Below are 16,605 nucleotides of genomic sequence, written 5' to 3'. Positions count from 1 at the left end.
TTGGCCACTTGGAGGCCACTTGGGTACATTTGGGTAAACTCTTGAGGGACACCTGGGTGACTTCATACTCAATGTTATGTAGCTCGTTCGTTCTTGAATGTATCAGTCTGAAACTTTGTACATACACTGTTGACCTCTTGTGGACAACATCTAAATTATCTCCAGCTTCCTATCTGAATCTATGGTTTTTATCTTTCATGTCAAAGATTATGCAACAAAAATACAAATAGAAAACATGTTTTTTTGTTTGTTTTTATCTTTTACCAGATCTATTATGTAATGTTCTCCTGCATTAATTTCACATTTCCACAAACTTCAAAGTGTTTCCTTTCAACTAGTATCAAGAATATGCATATCCTTACTTCAGGTCCTGAGCTACAGGCAGTTAGATTTGGATATGTCATTTTAGGCGGGAAATTGAAAAGAAGGGTGTGATCCTTGAGAGGTTAAATGAACCATGATTTTATACTATGTCTTCCTAAAGGTTCCACTCACTTGTATTGTATTGTATACTTCACACTCTAAAAAGCTATCCAAACCCTGTGTATAAAGCTGGTTGGCCCGCTGATCCAGCGGTTTTGTTTCCATGTGTTTTGGTGCTGCTGCTGTGCCTCTAGCAGTGACAGGTTTTGGTAGTCTGTGTTTAGGCTGCATTGGCTGGGCAGGTGAGGGGTTGAACCCCCTTGAACTCCAGGCCCTTGTTGAATTGAACCTCCAACACTTTGGATGCCTTGGTTATCTTCAGGTTGCGCATGCAGCCCTTGAATGAAGTGCTGGTAGTCAGGCCAAACTGCTTGAGCCCCTCTGGAAAAGACATAAAAGACAGCGGTTGATTTATGACTGTAATCCTCTGCCCCATTAAGCAAATTCATGATTCTGTTTCATAAATTAGGAAGCCGATGACTGCTGGAGGTTATAACTTTGATTATCTCCTGAGGTTTAGATAGGAAGTAAATCACAAACATCTTCAACATTGTAGTGAAGCATGGTTTGGCACACAACTTGAATGTCCCACACAGTATCCAGGGTCATGTTCAGGAGTTGGTATGTAACCTGATTCCAGAGGTATGTCTGTTCTACATGATACAGTTCTAAGTGAATGTTCAATGTTCCACAACGGTGCCTCTACTGAACATGTCCCAGGTGTGATATGCTTGGTGAGTGCTGTCGTATCATGTACCTGGGTATCCACCAACGTAGATGGGGTCGTTGGTGTCAGCGGTGTTGGACCTGGCGTTGGGGCTCTCTGCTTCCTCCTTCCTGCCGTCTACAATGATCTCCAGCCTATGGCGGAGCTTGTGGGCAGTGACTGAGTGCCACTGACTGTCACAGAGGCCTGCCTCTGCTTCAGGCTGGTACTCGGCTGTGATCCGGCCCACCCCGTTGTCCACGTGGAACAGCAGCTAGGGAGGGGAGAAGACATACTCAGAATACACCTAACTTGTCCAATAGGCAGTTTGTCACAAAACATGACTGTTATTTATGAACAACCATGATTCTCTTGAACCCCATTATTGAATTTATACAGTACAATAGCATTGCACACTCATGGTTGTTGTTAGGCTTACAGAAGAGAGTGTAGAGTCTGGTTAGAATTAAATGTATGTGGGACAACAAAGCTGTATTGTATTGCATTGTATTGTATTGCATTGTATTGCATGCTTGTGTGTACCTTTCTGCCGTGCAGTTCGATGCCCAGGCCCTCCATCTTGGTGTCCACCTGGCTGCTGACCGCTAGCAGAACCCCGTTGCTCTGGGACGTACGGAACTCCAGCTCCAGAGACACGTCCAGACCCACCCTGTAGGAACCCACTGGACCACAAAGGAGAGGAGATACAGGGAACAGTAAGAACTGATACAACAACTCTCATGAGATTGAATAATAAGTTCTCTATTTTTATTTAACCTTTATTTTGACAGGGAGTCATTATACTTTCATAAAAACGAGATCTGTGAAACTTTGGTGTACGAGGAGTTATTATATTATGTCATTGATGGGATGTATTGCATAATGGGGTCAGGAGTTTTTCCTGACCATGTGGCCTGACCAGGAAAACCCCAGGACCTTATAGTTATGTTACTACGGCCTGGAGTTTTTCTTATAGTTCTAAGTTTTGAGTGTCAGAATGTACCTGCTTTAACATATCCAGTGCCATCGAAGTAGGTTCCCTTCTCAGTGCTGATGAAACAGCTGCCCACGTGGTGGCTGGAGGTGGGCGTGTCCATGTCCAACACATTACCCAGCATCTTACATTTCCTGATGCAGCCATTGATACTATACAAGACCTAGAAGAACACAACACACCTTTAACTATGCTATTACATATGACTTTACACAGAGTAGTTTAATTTACTGTTGAATCTATCCCATAAATAGTAAATAATTACTTCTAATATCAACCCAAATGTAAATACATACAATTACAGTAATACAGTGTATAAGGCTTTGTGTTTTACTTCCTACAAATGAAATGCACCATCAAACCAAATGTGAGGAAGCGTGTATGAACGTACTGGTCCGATCCTCTTGGTGGTGTAGTTGACAGGTAGGCCACCTATGTACAGCATACCAACCACATCCAGGATGTCAGCCTTCTTGGGGCTGGTGGTGTGCTTGGAGTAGCGGTTGTCTATCACCAGTACACCTCTCTGTTTCTCTCTCATCACCTGGATCTGAGACAGCAGAAGGGGAAAGATTCAGGGGTAAACAAGGACAGGGGGGGGGGGGAATTATAATATTATAATATTATATTGAAATTATAATATTAGCTAACATGATCTCATTCAAAGAGTGCATTAAAAACACAATGCAAACATTCATTTTAATATGAATATAGTTTACCTGCTTTCTGTTTCTATCTGAAGTGCTATTCTAACATGTGCCAGTAGATGGTGCTATTGAAAAAGACATGGATTTGCTATTGAGACAATCGGAAAATTTACATTTGTTTTTGCAAGGCCACCTTGCAAGGCCAACATCTGAATCATTCTTTGGTTCTGTTCAGAACATGAAGACATCCCTATTCCTCTGACCTTGCATTATATCTTTTTTTCTATATTCTTGTTAAGCCACAAAGGCTCCAATTGCTTAAAAGGGCATTTATTTTACACTGCATACACTTATTTCACACTGCAAATGGTACAGCATATATCCTATATAGCCTGTTTATAAATCAGAACTACTACAACCATATTGATTTACTTAGAAATAAATGATCTTCTAAGAAAATCCCTATTGAAAGTCAAATGTCTTCTGGCAATACTACGAATATGGACATGGAAAGTTTGTGCATGTATATTTCACATGAGCAACAAATCTTCACACAGGGGGCTTGGTGTTGAAGGTCTATGGCTGAAATCCATTAAGATGAAGGTTCCGCAGACACACATGCTAAGAAGGCTCAGGAGGGTAAGAATGTGGACACGCAGGGACAAGTGAGTGAGTAAAGTGGAGTGGTACCGGTGGGACTGTGACAGCGGTGTGGTCGGGTTCCTCTGTGGCGGGGCTGAGCTCTGGAGGTACGACAGAGGGCGCGTCCTAAAGCAGCAGCAGGGCAAGGGGGGAGTGAAAGGGTTAAGCTGGGTTACACACAGCCAATCGGATTTGCTACAGCATTCATGACACATGCGGCCCAACAATCAGGCTGGGGCACTGATGTCACGAATGGCGAAAAGTCAGCACAGCAGGTAGCTAGAGGAACAGTGCTAAAAAAAAGATTACAGTATGATTACCGAAATACACATAATTTCTACAAGAAAAGAGAGGTACTACCAGTGGCAATACTGTAGCAATCTATTAATTTGCCTACGATGATACATACCATGGAGATATATCAAGAGAATATATGAGGAAAATACAGGTGGTGTTGGCCAATGCAAGGCACCTTGGTTAGCAGAGAATGAATGAGTTTGGAAGGATGGATGAGAGAGAGAGAGAGAGAGAGGGGAGGACAGAGAGAGAGGGGAGGACAGAGAGAGGAGAGAGGAGGACAGAGAGACACACAGAGAGAGGAGAGACAGAGAGAGAGAGAGCTGCTACAGTACCTCAGCTGTCAGCCAAAGAGGATATATGGAGCAGTGGAGCTATGAGAAAGAGCCCTGTCAACACTGCAGCTTTACCTATAAAGCAGACCTAATGGATTGGAAAACAGCCCATTCTTTATTCCAGCCACATCAACCTCTCTGATGGTGTATTTAGACTCGGGGCCAACTGGTCTGTCTGGCTGAGCTGTGCTGGGGATGGATGTCAGCTCTTTATGGGGATAATATATCACTCCATCATAGGGTGGGAACTTAGTCCTTTAATGTGACTTTATTATATTTTACTCAGTTGGTAGAGCATGGCGCTTGCAACGCCAGGGTTGTGGGTTCATTGTGGGGCCAGTGTGAAATAAATTAATAATATGCTATCACTAACTGTAAGTCGCTCTGGATAAGAGCGTCTGCTAAATGACTAAAATGTAAATGTAAAATTATACCCATAGGAGGGGGACCTACAGTGGGAGGTGGAGGGGTCTGTCTGGGTGTCGGGGTGGGTGGTGGAGCTTTAGGTTGGACCGGAGAGGGACCTACAGTGGGAGGTGGAGGGGTCTGGGTGTCGGGGTGGGTGGTGGAGCCTTAGGTTGGACCGGAGGGGGACCTACAGTGGGAGGTGGAGGGGTCTGTCGGGGTGGGTGGTGGAGCCTTAGGTTGGACCGGAGGGGGACCTACAGTGGGAGGTGGAGGGGTCTGTCTGGGTGTCGGGGTGGGTGGTGGAGCCTTAGGTTGGACCGGAGGGGGACCTACAGTGGGAGGTGGAGGGGTCTGTCTGGGTGTCGGGGTGGGTGGTGGAGCTTTAGGTTGGACCGGAGAGGGACCTACAGTGGGAGGTGGAGGGGTCTGGGTGTCGGGGTGGGTGGTGGAGCCTTAGGTTGGACCGGAGGGGGACCTACAGTGGGAGGTGGAGGGGTCTGGGTGTCGGGGTGGGTGGTGGAGCCTTAGGTTGGACCGGAGGGGGACCTACAGAGGGAGGTGGAGGGGTCTGTCTGGGTGTCGGGGTGGGTGGTGGAGCTTTAGGTTGGACCGGAGGGGGACCTACAGTGGGAGGTGGAGGGGTCTGTCTGGGTGTCGGGGTGGGTGGTGGAGCTTTAGGTTGGACCGGATGGGGACCGACAGTGGGAGGTGGAGGGGTCTGTCTGGGTGTCGGGGTGGGTGGTGGAGCCTTAGGTTGGACCGGCTGGGACACGTCTTCTCCCTTGGCCTTCTCCTCTTCCTCATCAGGCTCCTCCTCTGGGAGGGGCAGAGGGGGAGGGGGAGGGGCCAGGTTGGAACAATGGCCGATCTCTGCATTCTCAAAGGCCACAGACTGGGAGAAGTCTGTGAGGCTGTAGGGTATAAACGGGCATACAAACACACGCATGGACGTGCGCACAGAAATACACACACACGAACACACAGAGAGAGGGAGAGAAATAAAGTGTGTTAATGGGTGATGATGTGTAATCAGTTGAATTATGAACATGGTTATCACAGAGGACAGCCCCATTAAAGCCAACTAAATATGGGTGAACTGTGTTTAGTCCACTGGGAAGAGCGAGAGAGCACTGAGCCTAATGATAGGAATTTATTATCATCCATAGAGAAAAACTGTCAAAACAGGTCAAGGAGTCAAATGACTGCATTTACAACCTGTTTTCTTGGAGAAACCAACGCACCATGAAACAGCTCACAACTACTTCACATGTACAACACGTCCCACATAGCCTTCCATTAATAATATCTACTAATAATGATCCAATATCTACGATCAGGATAATGAATAGTTATATGGAGATAATAGGAGACGTGAGCGACGTACATGGTATTGATCATGAGGTTCCAGATGCAGCCTTCGAAAGGGACGTTGGGTCTCTGGGAGCTGAGCTCTACGTCAGCGTGGATACCCCCGATGAACAGTCTCTTGATGCCCATTGGCTGGTTGTTGGGAAGGGTCAGCTCCCTCTTCAGCTCCTCATCCACCTGGACTGCAAATGACCTGGACAGAGACACACACAGGACAGTGATACACTTTGAGCCAGCTCTTTGTAGAGACAGCTAAAAATGAATGGCTTGAAACTAGTTCATTAAGACACAAGTTATTGTGCTATGTGAGGCTGTTCAGTGTATAGCAATGTGTGTGTGTGTGATCCTTACCTGACGCCCAGTCGCTCAATGCGCAGGGTGTGTTCTCTCCCATCGTGCAGGATGCCGTGGTCAGGCTTGCAGACCATCTTGCGTGGGCTGTGGCTGCCTGTAAACACCAGCACCTCCAGGGCCCCCTTGTTCAGCAACACAGCCAGGAAGGGCTGCAGGGGGCAGGGGAGAAGAAAGGGGGCGTGAGGGGGGAGAACCATGGAGGCACAACACCACCCAATCTAAATGACCAACACCACCTCAGGACAGACTCAGGGACACAGGGTTATACAGAAAATCAATATTGCACATAAACACACAGTGCATAAAGCCTTTGTTTAGTAGACACAATCTGGAGCAAGTCAGAACAGGCTTCATACAATATGGAGCCTTGAATGTTCAAAGACAATAAGAACATTATGCCATTGGCCAGAAACATTAAGACAATTCTGTTCAATAATGATGAAACCTCAGATACTTTGAGAAAGGAAGTCAACTTTACATAATTGCATACTGATATGCTTTTCAACCCTGAGGGCCTGTAAGATTTATGTAAGTCCTCAGTTTCTCTACACGCCTTGATTGGATTCTGTTTGGACAGAGCTTCAAAGAAAGCGCAGCCCTCTCTGAAACATACTAGACGATAAGTAGATAGATTTAAGTGCCCCTTGTTATGATTAAATCCTCTGTAATCAGTCCAGCGAGATGGTGAGCACATCCCTCCACGGCGTTGGAATTGCAGACTAGCATGCACAGAGGGAGTTTGCCTGGGGAGAGTGAGGCAGAGTGAGGGGAAGTTAAGGAGTGCTACTGCTACAGTACCTCTGGTCTGATTCAGCACGCGTTCCTCCTGTCCCCTGCGCAAATTGATAGAATGAATGACGAGGACACAGAGACAGACGAGGCCAACTTGTACTCATTCGAAATGACATCCACTTAATTTACTAGGTCTAATGATTTTTAAAGGTGACGGTCTGGACCTTTACCAAGGGTTATCGCTAAATTGGACGTGATCCATCAGAGGGCTGTTGTATAATCTATTTATTACTAACGACACTTGCAGGGAGAATGTTAGAGGTTAAACCCACTATCATTTCCTGCAGCCACAGGCACTAATTGATGTGGTGGTCTGCAGATGAAGAGATGGAGAGATGAGAGAGAGATGAAGGGTGCCCTAACAGAGACGTAGAAAGTCATATTTTAATCAAAACTGTCATCTCAAATCTCCCAGCCTTTAGCACTCTGTGAAAGATGATCGATTTTTGTTTGCTGTCAGGTGAAAGTATAATCATTAAAGCTCACAGGCAATCCATCTCTTTTATAGTTCATTTAATAAGGAGCCTCGTACATAGCAGGAGTTGATTATCAATGTGCTGTTCGTTTTTCAAAGCAACTCAGCCAGACAGCACAGCACTCCTTATTCAATTACAGGAACATAGAAACACCTCCAACAGCCATTCCAGTTCTACTGGGTAATAGGATCCAATGACTTATAAAGAACAAGGAGGTGACATTATAGAGGACTAGGTTCTGGGTTAGAATGCTTTGATAGCTGTGTGTGTGTGTGTGTATGTATGTATGTATGTGTATGCGTGTGTGTGTGTGTGTGTGTGTGTGTGTGTGTGTATACGTGTGTGTTTCATCCTCCTCCTCTTACCTCCCCAGACTGCCTGCGTCTCCTCTTGGGGAGTTGGAACTGGGAGCTGGCCCCATTGGTTCCCCCACTGCCAAACAGGATGATGCCCTTGTCACTCTTGGTTGCGAAGGACAGGCTGATCTCTGTCTTAGCGTCAAAGGACATGGACTTCAGTTCCATGTGACCTGGCTTGGAGAAGCTCACTGTATGGAGGTTCTGTTGGCGAGAGAGAAACCAGTCATGATGTTCATTCACAGCACAATCAATTGAGAGTCATCAGTAATTGGCAGTTATTTTTATAATCTGAATACTGTATAATAGTACAATATAGTACAACACACTGTGTTGTTTTGTTTATAATGTCCATATCAATTTCAGAGTTATATCGAACATAATAATAAACCTTGTTAATTAGAGTACCACTGTAGGCATTTTCAGATGCATCATCAGGCATTGACACAGGGTCCACAGCAAATGGAAGTAGGCGTACTGAAGTGAGTGTGAAATCTTGCAAACATCTTACAAACACAACTGAGACGTACAAACCAGCCGTTGCTAAATTAAAAATGACTTCTCCCACTCAATTCTTTGCTACACTCTTTTTACATTCTGTGTCTGTGGTGTGAATGTGTGTATAAATATTAAAATGTTTTTCCCATAACTAAAATAACTATTTCATAAGCAGCGATTTCTCTGTTATTTATATGCCTCACTCGTTTTGATTTCCTTATGTTTTTTCAAGGGATTATAGGCAAAATGTTTGGCCATATTTCATGAGCAGGCCTGTATCTATGAATAATTAAAGGGAGTGGTGAAAAGTAGATGAGGATGAAGGAGGAAGAGCGCTAATCAAACCTGTGGAGGATAAACTGACCTCTACAGAGCAGCCTTTGGTCAGACCGGTGTAGTCGGATCTGCTCAGCAGGTTATAGGGGGTTCTGGAAACCTCAATGTCTCTCATACAGCCAGCATACCTCTTCTTGGTAACCTCTGACCTGTAAAGAGAAGAGAGAGTTGTCTCAATTGCCATTCGGACTTCCATTCTGTTCATTGTGCAAGCGCTGTCCTAGTTTCAGGAGCCAATGACAATGTGAGGTAAAGACCACATTGAGACTCCATTCATTCTAAATTAATAAAGTCAGGTTTCTGTTTTGAAGCTGTTTTAAGAACATTTATTTTGTATACCTTTAATTTGGGGTTTATTCAAAAGCTATGAACCTTTATCTGAACAATCAGACACCAGCTGCTGCGCAGCATATACAAAGCTTCAAATAGAGCCTCATTGTTAAATGTTCATTTGAAAATGTGCAGCAATTTGCCAGCTAATTCCACAGCATGTAAGAGAAGTGGTGGGGTGACAATACAGCAGTAGCTACTGACTGAAAAGGACTGGAAGCTGTAGCCTATTGGTCCTCAGAATATGGTGCTAGAGTTCATTTGGACAAATATCTAAAACCTTCATTGAGAAATGGAGGGGTGTTTACTGGCTCAATTCTGATAACCAGCTTATGTTGTATTAAAGCATCTACAATTTAAGCATACTTTTCTGAACTAAATGCATGGTAACTTGCATGGTAAAGCCAAGTTACCAGAGAGGCTTTAGAGAGTAATGGGCTATGCCAAGTACATGCAAAAGGTGATACAGTAAACTTTAACAGTACATATTTGACCTTGCTTTAATACTGTAGGAGCAAAATATATAAGTATATGCATATTAGGACAAGTATGACACACATGGGCTTTCGAGTGGCGCAGCGGTCTAAGGCACTGCATCTCAGTGCTTGAGGCGTCACTACAGACCCCCTGGTTCGATTCCAGGCTGTATCACAACCGGCTGTGATTGGGAGTCCCATAGGGCGGCACACAATTGGCCCAGCGTCGTCCGGGTTTGGCCGGTGTAGGCCGTCATTGTAAATAAGAATTTGTTCTTAACTGACTTGCCTAGTTAAATAAAGGTTTAAAAAAAATAACATAGACAGAATATGTCACAATAAGAAGTTTAAAAAGTATATTCAGTTCTCCGTGTGTGTTGAAAGGGTTACCACTTCTATAAGGCCTATAGAATATACCTCTCATACTGCCGGAGACTGTGAAGGTCAGATCTACATAACCTATTGTTACTGTTTATGTGACAGTTCTATAAGAGTTAACACCACAGAGGCCAGCGACAACGTGACACTGACTCAAGGTCCGGCAGCAGATAGAGGTGTTCTAATGGAAACTCAAGTCTTTGTCTGTCTGTCTGGCTACCTATATGCCTTGTCAACCCTCAACTTTCATGGCCAAACGTGACAATATGAGAAGAACAGGAACAAAGAGTAACTGTACAGTACTGAGTGTCTGAGCAAAGAACGGAGCAGACGTGAAAAGCTATCCGAGGTGTAGTTTAGTTGAAGAAAAGTTCAGAATGACCATACAGGGATTCCTTACAGACCTTTACACATGTTAACCGAAGTGAGATTGATGATCAAAGGTAGTGTTCAGTATGCAGACCCAGAGTGTAGTGTGTGTGTGTGCATAAAAACTGAAATAGTAGTATTAGGCCCTACTGTGGAGGTGATTGACCTCCTACAGAATACAGTACATACCTGTAGTTTCCAATGGTTGGCAAACCACCAAAGTAGATCCTCTCATCCTCCTTGAGGTTGAGCCCAGTGGCAGAGCCTTGAGATGACACCACCAGCTTCTCCTCTTCATTGGAGTCTATGTCCACGATGGCCACCGTAGCTGAGGTGGGAGGAAACCAACAAGGGTAAAGGTATTACTTGCCTGTTCAACAATATGCTCTGATGAAGCTACAAATGCTCTAGAAACATAAACTTGAGGGAAATGTTCTTTAAACTACACAGGCTCTAGAAACATCAAGATGAGTGAAATGTTTTACTGTATGTATTATGATGAGTGTGAGTGTCACCTTGTTTCTTCATGCGGGCCACAGTGAAAGACTTCCACCTGCCGTCGTTGTGTCTCTTGATGCTGGAGACCGAGCCGGTGCCTGAGCCCAGGTCAAAACGAACCTTCACATGACCATCACTCAACTCAGCACTCATAAAGTCCTTCTGTCTCAGAGAGCGGGAGAGAGAGGGGGAGAGAAAGTGAGAGAGAGAGAGAGCGAGAGTATATTGAGTAATATTGATAAATGCTTTATATCTAACGCATATTTAATAGTTCAACAATTTGCCAGTCCTCGTTAAGATACAGGTATGTGTATGAGTGAGGTTACCATATCCTTGGTGGCAAAGTACATGAGCAGGGAGTCGGTGGAGAAGGAGCGGAACTTGAACATGACGGTGGAGACGTTGGGGTTCCATCTGGTGGGCCGGCTCACTGCAGCGTAGCCCTCCCCATCAAACTGTACTGTCCCCACTGTGTCTGACGGCTGGGGGCTGGAGCACACACACCCAAACACTCAGCAAGAAGCAAAATCAAATCAAACTTTATTTGTCACATGAGCTGAATACAACAGGTGTAGACTTTACCGTGAAATGCTTACTTACAAGCCCTTAACCAACAATGCAGTTCAAGAAATAGAGTTAAGAAAATATTTACTAAATAAACTAAAGTAAAAAATAAAATAAAAAGTAACACAATAAAATGACAATAACGAGGCTATATACAGGGGGTACCGGTACCGAGTCAATGTGCGGGGGTACAGGTTAGTCGAGGAAGTGAACTTTTAGTACATCAAAGATTGTATAGTGAACTTCAGAGTAAAAGGTTTATGAAAGTATATGAGATCTTCTTTTTAAAAGTTAGTCAAGTCCATACACTATAAGAGACATTCATACCAAGTATTCAATGTGATATGATCATGCAGACCAGACCTACCTAACCACACATACTTTGCAGTCTCCTTCTCTCTCTCTGTAGTTCCACAGGCCAATACGTTTGTTGTCCAGGTATGTCTCTCCCATACACCCGGAGAAAGTAGTGGTTTTGACCGCCTCCGCTTTCTACAGGACAAACAACGAAACACATAGTGAATACCAATGCATCTACCAAAATAGAAACAGGTACAAATGACAAAATGGCTCTGGGATAAATTACTGTCTGACAAAGTGATATCAGCTACCTTCACACTGCCCAATATGCCACCGACAAACAGGTAGGCATTCTGGTCCACATCCAGGATAGTATAGCCCTCAGGGGAGGTGCCACTCTTAGAGGTGGGCATGATGCCAGCTCTGGGACCCTCCAGTGCATGAACAGAAATGGTGCCATTGATGCCATTCCTGGGACCAAAACAGAAATGATCAGATGATAAGTTAATTAACTTTTGAATAAGAAGCCTACCTGGCACAATCAATGTTAAAATATTAATGAATTAATCAACTGATAGACAAATCTCTATATCTCTGTATAATCTTTGCTCTGAAAAATATATTGTATAGAATATGAATAACAATGGTATTCTACCGTGAGGCCTCAATGCGATGCCAGTTGCCGTCATTTATAGTCATGTCAGGGTACTCCACCTTACCCACTCCGGAGCCCACGTCCCACAGGAAGTTGACCTTTCCCTTACGCATCTCAATTGCCAGGAAGTCAATCTAGAGGCAGACAGATGATGAGCCAAGAAGATGCTGCGCTGCAATCTCCTATCTGATAACATTACAGGTCCATTACTATTCTTTCTCTCTCTATGGGTCTTGGTTGCTGCAGTGTAGTGTATGTAACACAGTGTAGAAGAACAGAGCAGGACACATTAGAATAAGATACTGAGGAAGAGTCACAGGCAAATCAAGAGATGAACAACAGGAGTGTGATTTCCCCAGGGAAATCAGTGATGAAGCCAGATTAAATAGTCCGGTTTGAACTGGCGGCTAATTGCTGTGGTTGCTGTTGCTGTACATAGAGGCAATATCACCCACTCTCTCCTGGGGATCACACAGGGAAACAAATAACCTTTTATTATTTTCTCTCCGACTTTAAGATAATTGGTATTTATCTAGCATGTTGAGAAGTAACCACTGGTGGAATGATTTCAAATTAATTGGCCAACAACACATTACACATCCCAGAATAGAGATGAGCCTAATCTAAACACTGATAAATGGCCCTAATATGTTACGTTTCACACACATTATTTGTTGCCCTGAGGTTTCCCTTATTATGGTTCAGTGATTTACTGGCGGATTGTATCCACACACACACACACACACACACACACACACACACGGGTGACTAACATCCCAGTGTGGTGCTATGTCCTCCAACTCACGTATTTGGTACTGCCCAGGTAGAACAGTAGGTTATCAGGGGAGGTGGTTTTCACATTCACAATGATGGCGTTGTTGCGACCCTTCTTGATTTTTGGTCCATATGCGCGGATACAGTCTCCCTCGGAGGACACAGACACTTTAATCTGTGGAGAAAGACAGAGATCACCAGACAGAGAGCACTTAAAAAGCCCAAGGAACGCTCAAGGATCTTCCATTGGATGTGTCTATTTCCACTGAATCTGTGGATGCCCGCCATTAGTCTGTGAGGTGGACAGAAGCTGAGCTACAGCAGTGTTTGTAAAACAAGGGAGGATACTGGTTTTAAATTATTATATATTTTTCAAAAATGTCTGTAAAGCAATGATTGTACTGTATGCTGTAAAGTCTGAATGATTTGAGCTACAAACTATTATGACCCCATTCTGAAAAGGTTAGACTCTCAGGAAAGCCCAAGTGTTTTGCTCTACGATGCTCACAAGCTAAGAGCAATGAAAAAGCCCAAGGAACACTCAGGAAAACACAATTGTGTTGTAACAGAAGTGAAGTACAAGGTCCTTTAGAGGCAAGAGCAGCAATGTTATTTTAGTCTTTTGTATAATTTTATTTTTTAAAAGATTTTTAAAAAGCCTTGAGATTGAATTTTTATTTTCTTTTTTAAACCGAGCCTTCACTCAAACTGTGCCAATGCATGTGCACCACAGGGTAAAGCAGGGTGGAGGGATTCAGAGGGAGGTGACTAAATGTTCATCACTTTAGAAAGAACCAACTGTGTGAGACTGAACTCTCCTAGAACGAGTTGTGAATCGTGATGTCTGTGATGATGGCACAATTAGCAGAATGGCCATCTTAGAAGCCACTGATTAAAGCTGTGAAAACAGGGGGAGTTGAGAACGAGAGAGAGGGATGGAGAGGAGGAGTGTGACTCACAGAGTTGGCCTGCTTGCGCGCCTGGTTGATCAACTCTTTCATCTGGGAGATATTTTTCTTCAGGTTGTCCTGTAGCTCCTGGATGGGCTTCAGTTTCTCCAGCAGTCTGTCTGCCTCGTCTTCCAGGTCCTTCACCTTGGCCCCCACTACATGGACTGATAGACACACACAGGCACATACACACACACACACACACACACACACACCACTCATGCATAAGCAGACACACACACAGGCAAGCACACACCCACACAGGCAGACAGAGACACACACACAGGCACGAAGAAACACACGCGCGCATGGACGCACACAGACACACAGACACACAGACACGCACACGCACACGCACACGCACACACACACACACACACACACACACACACACACACACACACACACACACACACACACACACACACACACACACAAACACACACACACACAGGGGAGAGACATCAGTCTAAAAACATCAGTCTTCCTTATTAACTACTGTAGAACGTTCACAGCCACTGCTTTCTATTAGTCAGAGATCAGCGGAGAGATGGCGGCATCTTAATCACTTATTTAGAAGCATTAAAGGTAAAGAGCTGAAAGCTGTTATGAGAACAAAGGAGATGACATAGTAAATGGCTTGCTATGTATTCATAATTAGCCAATGGTAATCTTTCTAAGGCATACATACATTAGGATAACAGGCTTAGTGAAGCTCTAGAATACACGTTTTAATCCTATTGGTGTGAAACAAAGAGATTGGATGCTGAGGAAGACAGAATGAAAGAAAGGAGGATTTTTATTGCTATTATTCTTCCTGCAGCTATGGTATAGCGTACAGCCCATGCAGCACTGATGTGTCATCATCTCTCTGTCATCATGCAGGAGCTTTGTTGCTCAGGAGGCTTTGAACGTTGCCAGAATAGAGATCAGGTAATATAAAAGGTATATATACTTATAGCTGTTGGGGTTCAAAAGAAAAATGGGACAGAAAATAAAAAATATGTGAGATACAGAATTATACAATGTCATTGTGTGAGACAAATGTGCCAGAGTAACAAAAGTTTGAACCCAAAAAAAGAGTGCATTTTGAGTCAATCAGCTCATGACATGGCACAGACAATCATTTCATATACAGTAGATACTGTAGCTAAGGCTTGACTACCCTTAAGAACTACAACACCCAGAAGATCTCTTACTGTTTTTCTCAGGGTCCTTGATTATGTTGTTGACCTTGTTGACGTCGTCCTCCAGCTTGCTGTTGTTCCTCTGCAGGCCCATCAGGTTCAGGTTCATGTCTCTCAGTCGGGCCAGCACGTCGTTGGCTGTGTCGTTGGCATCTCCTGCCTTGGACTTGGTAACCTGGAGCTTGGCTGCTGTATCTGGACAACACAGTTGGTATACAGTATGCAATAATCAAAGTCTTCCTGTAAATTGAAAAGAGAATGGTAATCCAACATGGTACGGACTATTGGAGGTAGTCAGTCATACATGACTGACAGAAACCTTTATGTGAACTCTGCTGCTCACCTGTCAGATGTTTCTACTGCACCCTGTCTGTCAGTTTCCTCAGTGACTGATACCTTCCCATATTTAACCTGGACTGTGCTGCATTGACGTCTGTCATGTTGGATCTACAAGAGGATGTCCTCTAACCTCATAGCTACACCACTACACTACAATCCATCCATTCTGTTCCCACATCCTGGGCTCAGCCTGATAAATTGCTCCAGCAGCGACACACATCAATGAGAAGTGTTTCACTTGTTGTTCCTTTTAAACAAAAGTCATTTTATAGTGTTGTTTGTGTGCTTACCATTGGGGATTGCATTCAGCTTCCCTAATGTATTGTCGAGATCCTTCAGCAAGCCCTTGTTCTTCAAGCCACCAGCTTTCACCAGGGCCTGGAGACTGCCCACACTCTCACCGTTCTCTGAAACACAAAGACCGCACCCTCCGCTTGGTTCGCAAACACATATCCATGCCAACACTCCTCAGAAAACACAGCTCTTTGAAATATTTCTGCCGTTTATCATCACAGTTGGTGGGTGTTGTATGGGGGGGGGGGGGGAGACTGGGTTTACCGTTCACATCGCTCCCTAATTTCTTGGCTTCGTTCCACAGTTGAACGCTCTTCTGAACAGAGTTCTTGGCGTTATCCTTCAAAGAGCCTTTGGGTCCTGAGGCCTGCATGTGTGTGTGCACCAATAATTTAAGTTTGAATATCAGAACAATGCATTCTACAGTGACGGAACAACGTAGTAGAACAACTATGTACATACAAACATACAGTGGTACTAGGTACTCCTAGGAACTGCACAATGTACGAACAGTACAAATGCTGATTAATATAAGTCTTAGAACACATTTTCCTCATAGAGAGAACCCCAGGTAAATACAGCTCTGTTTCTCAGAGTATTCATCATAACTGAATATATTAAAGTACATAAATTAATACAAAAATACCAACACAGTTTTGAAAACGACCGTAGTCTTTTTCAACATTGTATTAATAATGTGTGGAGAGAAAAAAGCTGTGTTTTTGAACAGAGGACACACGGGCTGAGGAGATTTTCCACAGAGGAGACCAATGTTCCCACTCAGCCTTCTGAGCCTCTCCCTCTCTCCTTTAGAGAGAAGAACAGAAGAAGAAAGAGAGGGGGAATAGGTTTCTCTTCA

At 44.2% G+C, this 16,605-nt stretch overlaps 1 protein-coding gene across 1 annotated transcript in view; it reads right to left on the bottom strand.

Annotated features, from left to right (window-relative positions):
• Positions 1–643: 643 nt before the first annotated feature.
• Positions 644–16,605, bottom strand: part of LOC311108147 (laminin subunit alpha-2-like) — a gene marked incomplete at both ends in the record, with an annotated part of 179,802 nt that continues 163,840 nt past the window's right edge. The window contains 22 exon segments of the mRNA XM_084150775.1: positions 644–804; positions 1,181–1,403; positions 1,673–1,812; positions 2,133–2,286; positions 2,515–2,673; positions 3,461–3,538; positions 5,078–5,363; positions 5,837–6,013; positions 6,172–6,323; positions 7,808–8,002; positions 8,661–8,781; positions 10,375–10,513; positions 10,701–10,845; positions 11,010–11,172; positions 11,615–11,739; positions 11,859–12,018; positions 12,203–12,336; positions 13,008–13,151; positions 13,936–14,090; positions 15,126–15,308; positions 15,743–15,859; positions 16,011–16,113. Coding sequence (XP_084006901.1) covers positions 644–804; positions 1,181–1,403; positions 1,673–1,812; positions 2,133–2,286; positions 2,515–2,673; positions 3,461–3,538; positions 5,078–5,363; positions 5,837–6,013; positions 6,172–6,323; positions 7,808–8,002; positions 8,661–8,781; positions 10,375–10,513; positions 10,701–10,845; positions 11,010–11,172; positions 11,615–11,739; positions 11,859–12,018; positions 12,203–12,336; positions 13,008–13,151; positions 13,936–14,090; positions 15,126–15,308; positions 15,743–15,859; positions 16,011–16,113 — 3,414 coding nt within the window.

This window comes from Coregonus lavaretus, assembly GCF_964263955.1.
Source record: "Coregonus lavaretus genome assembly, chromosome: 33".
Lineage (NCBI taxonomy): Eukaryota > Metazoa > Chordata > Actinopteri > Salmoniformes > Salmonidae > Coregonus > Coregonus lavaretus.
Note: the sequence above shows the minus strand (reverse complement) of the source record. Positions and strands in the feature narration are given on the sequence as shown.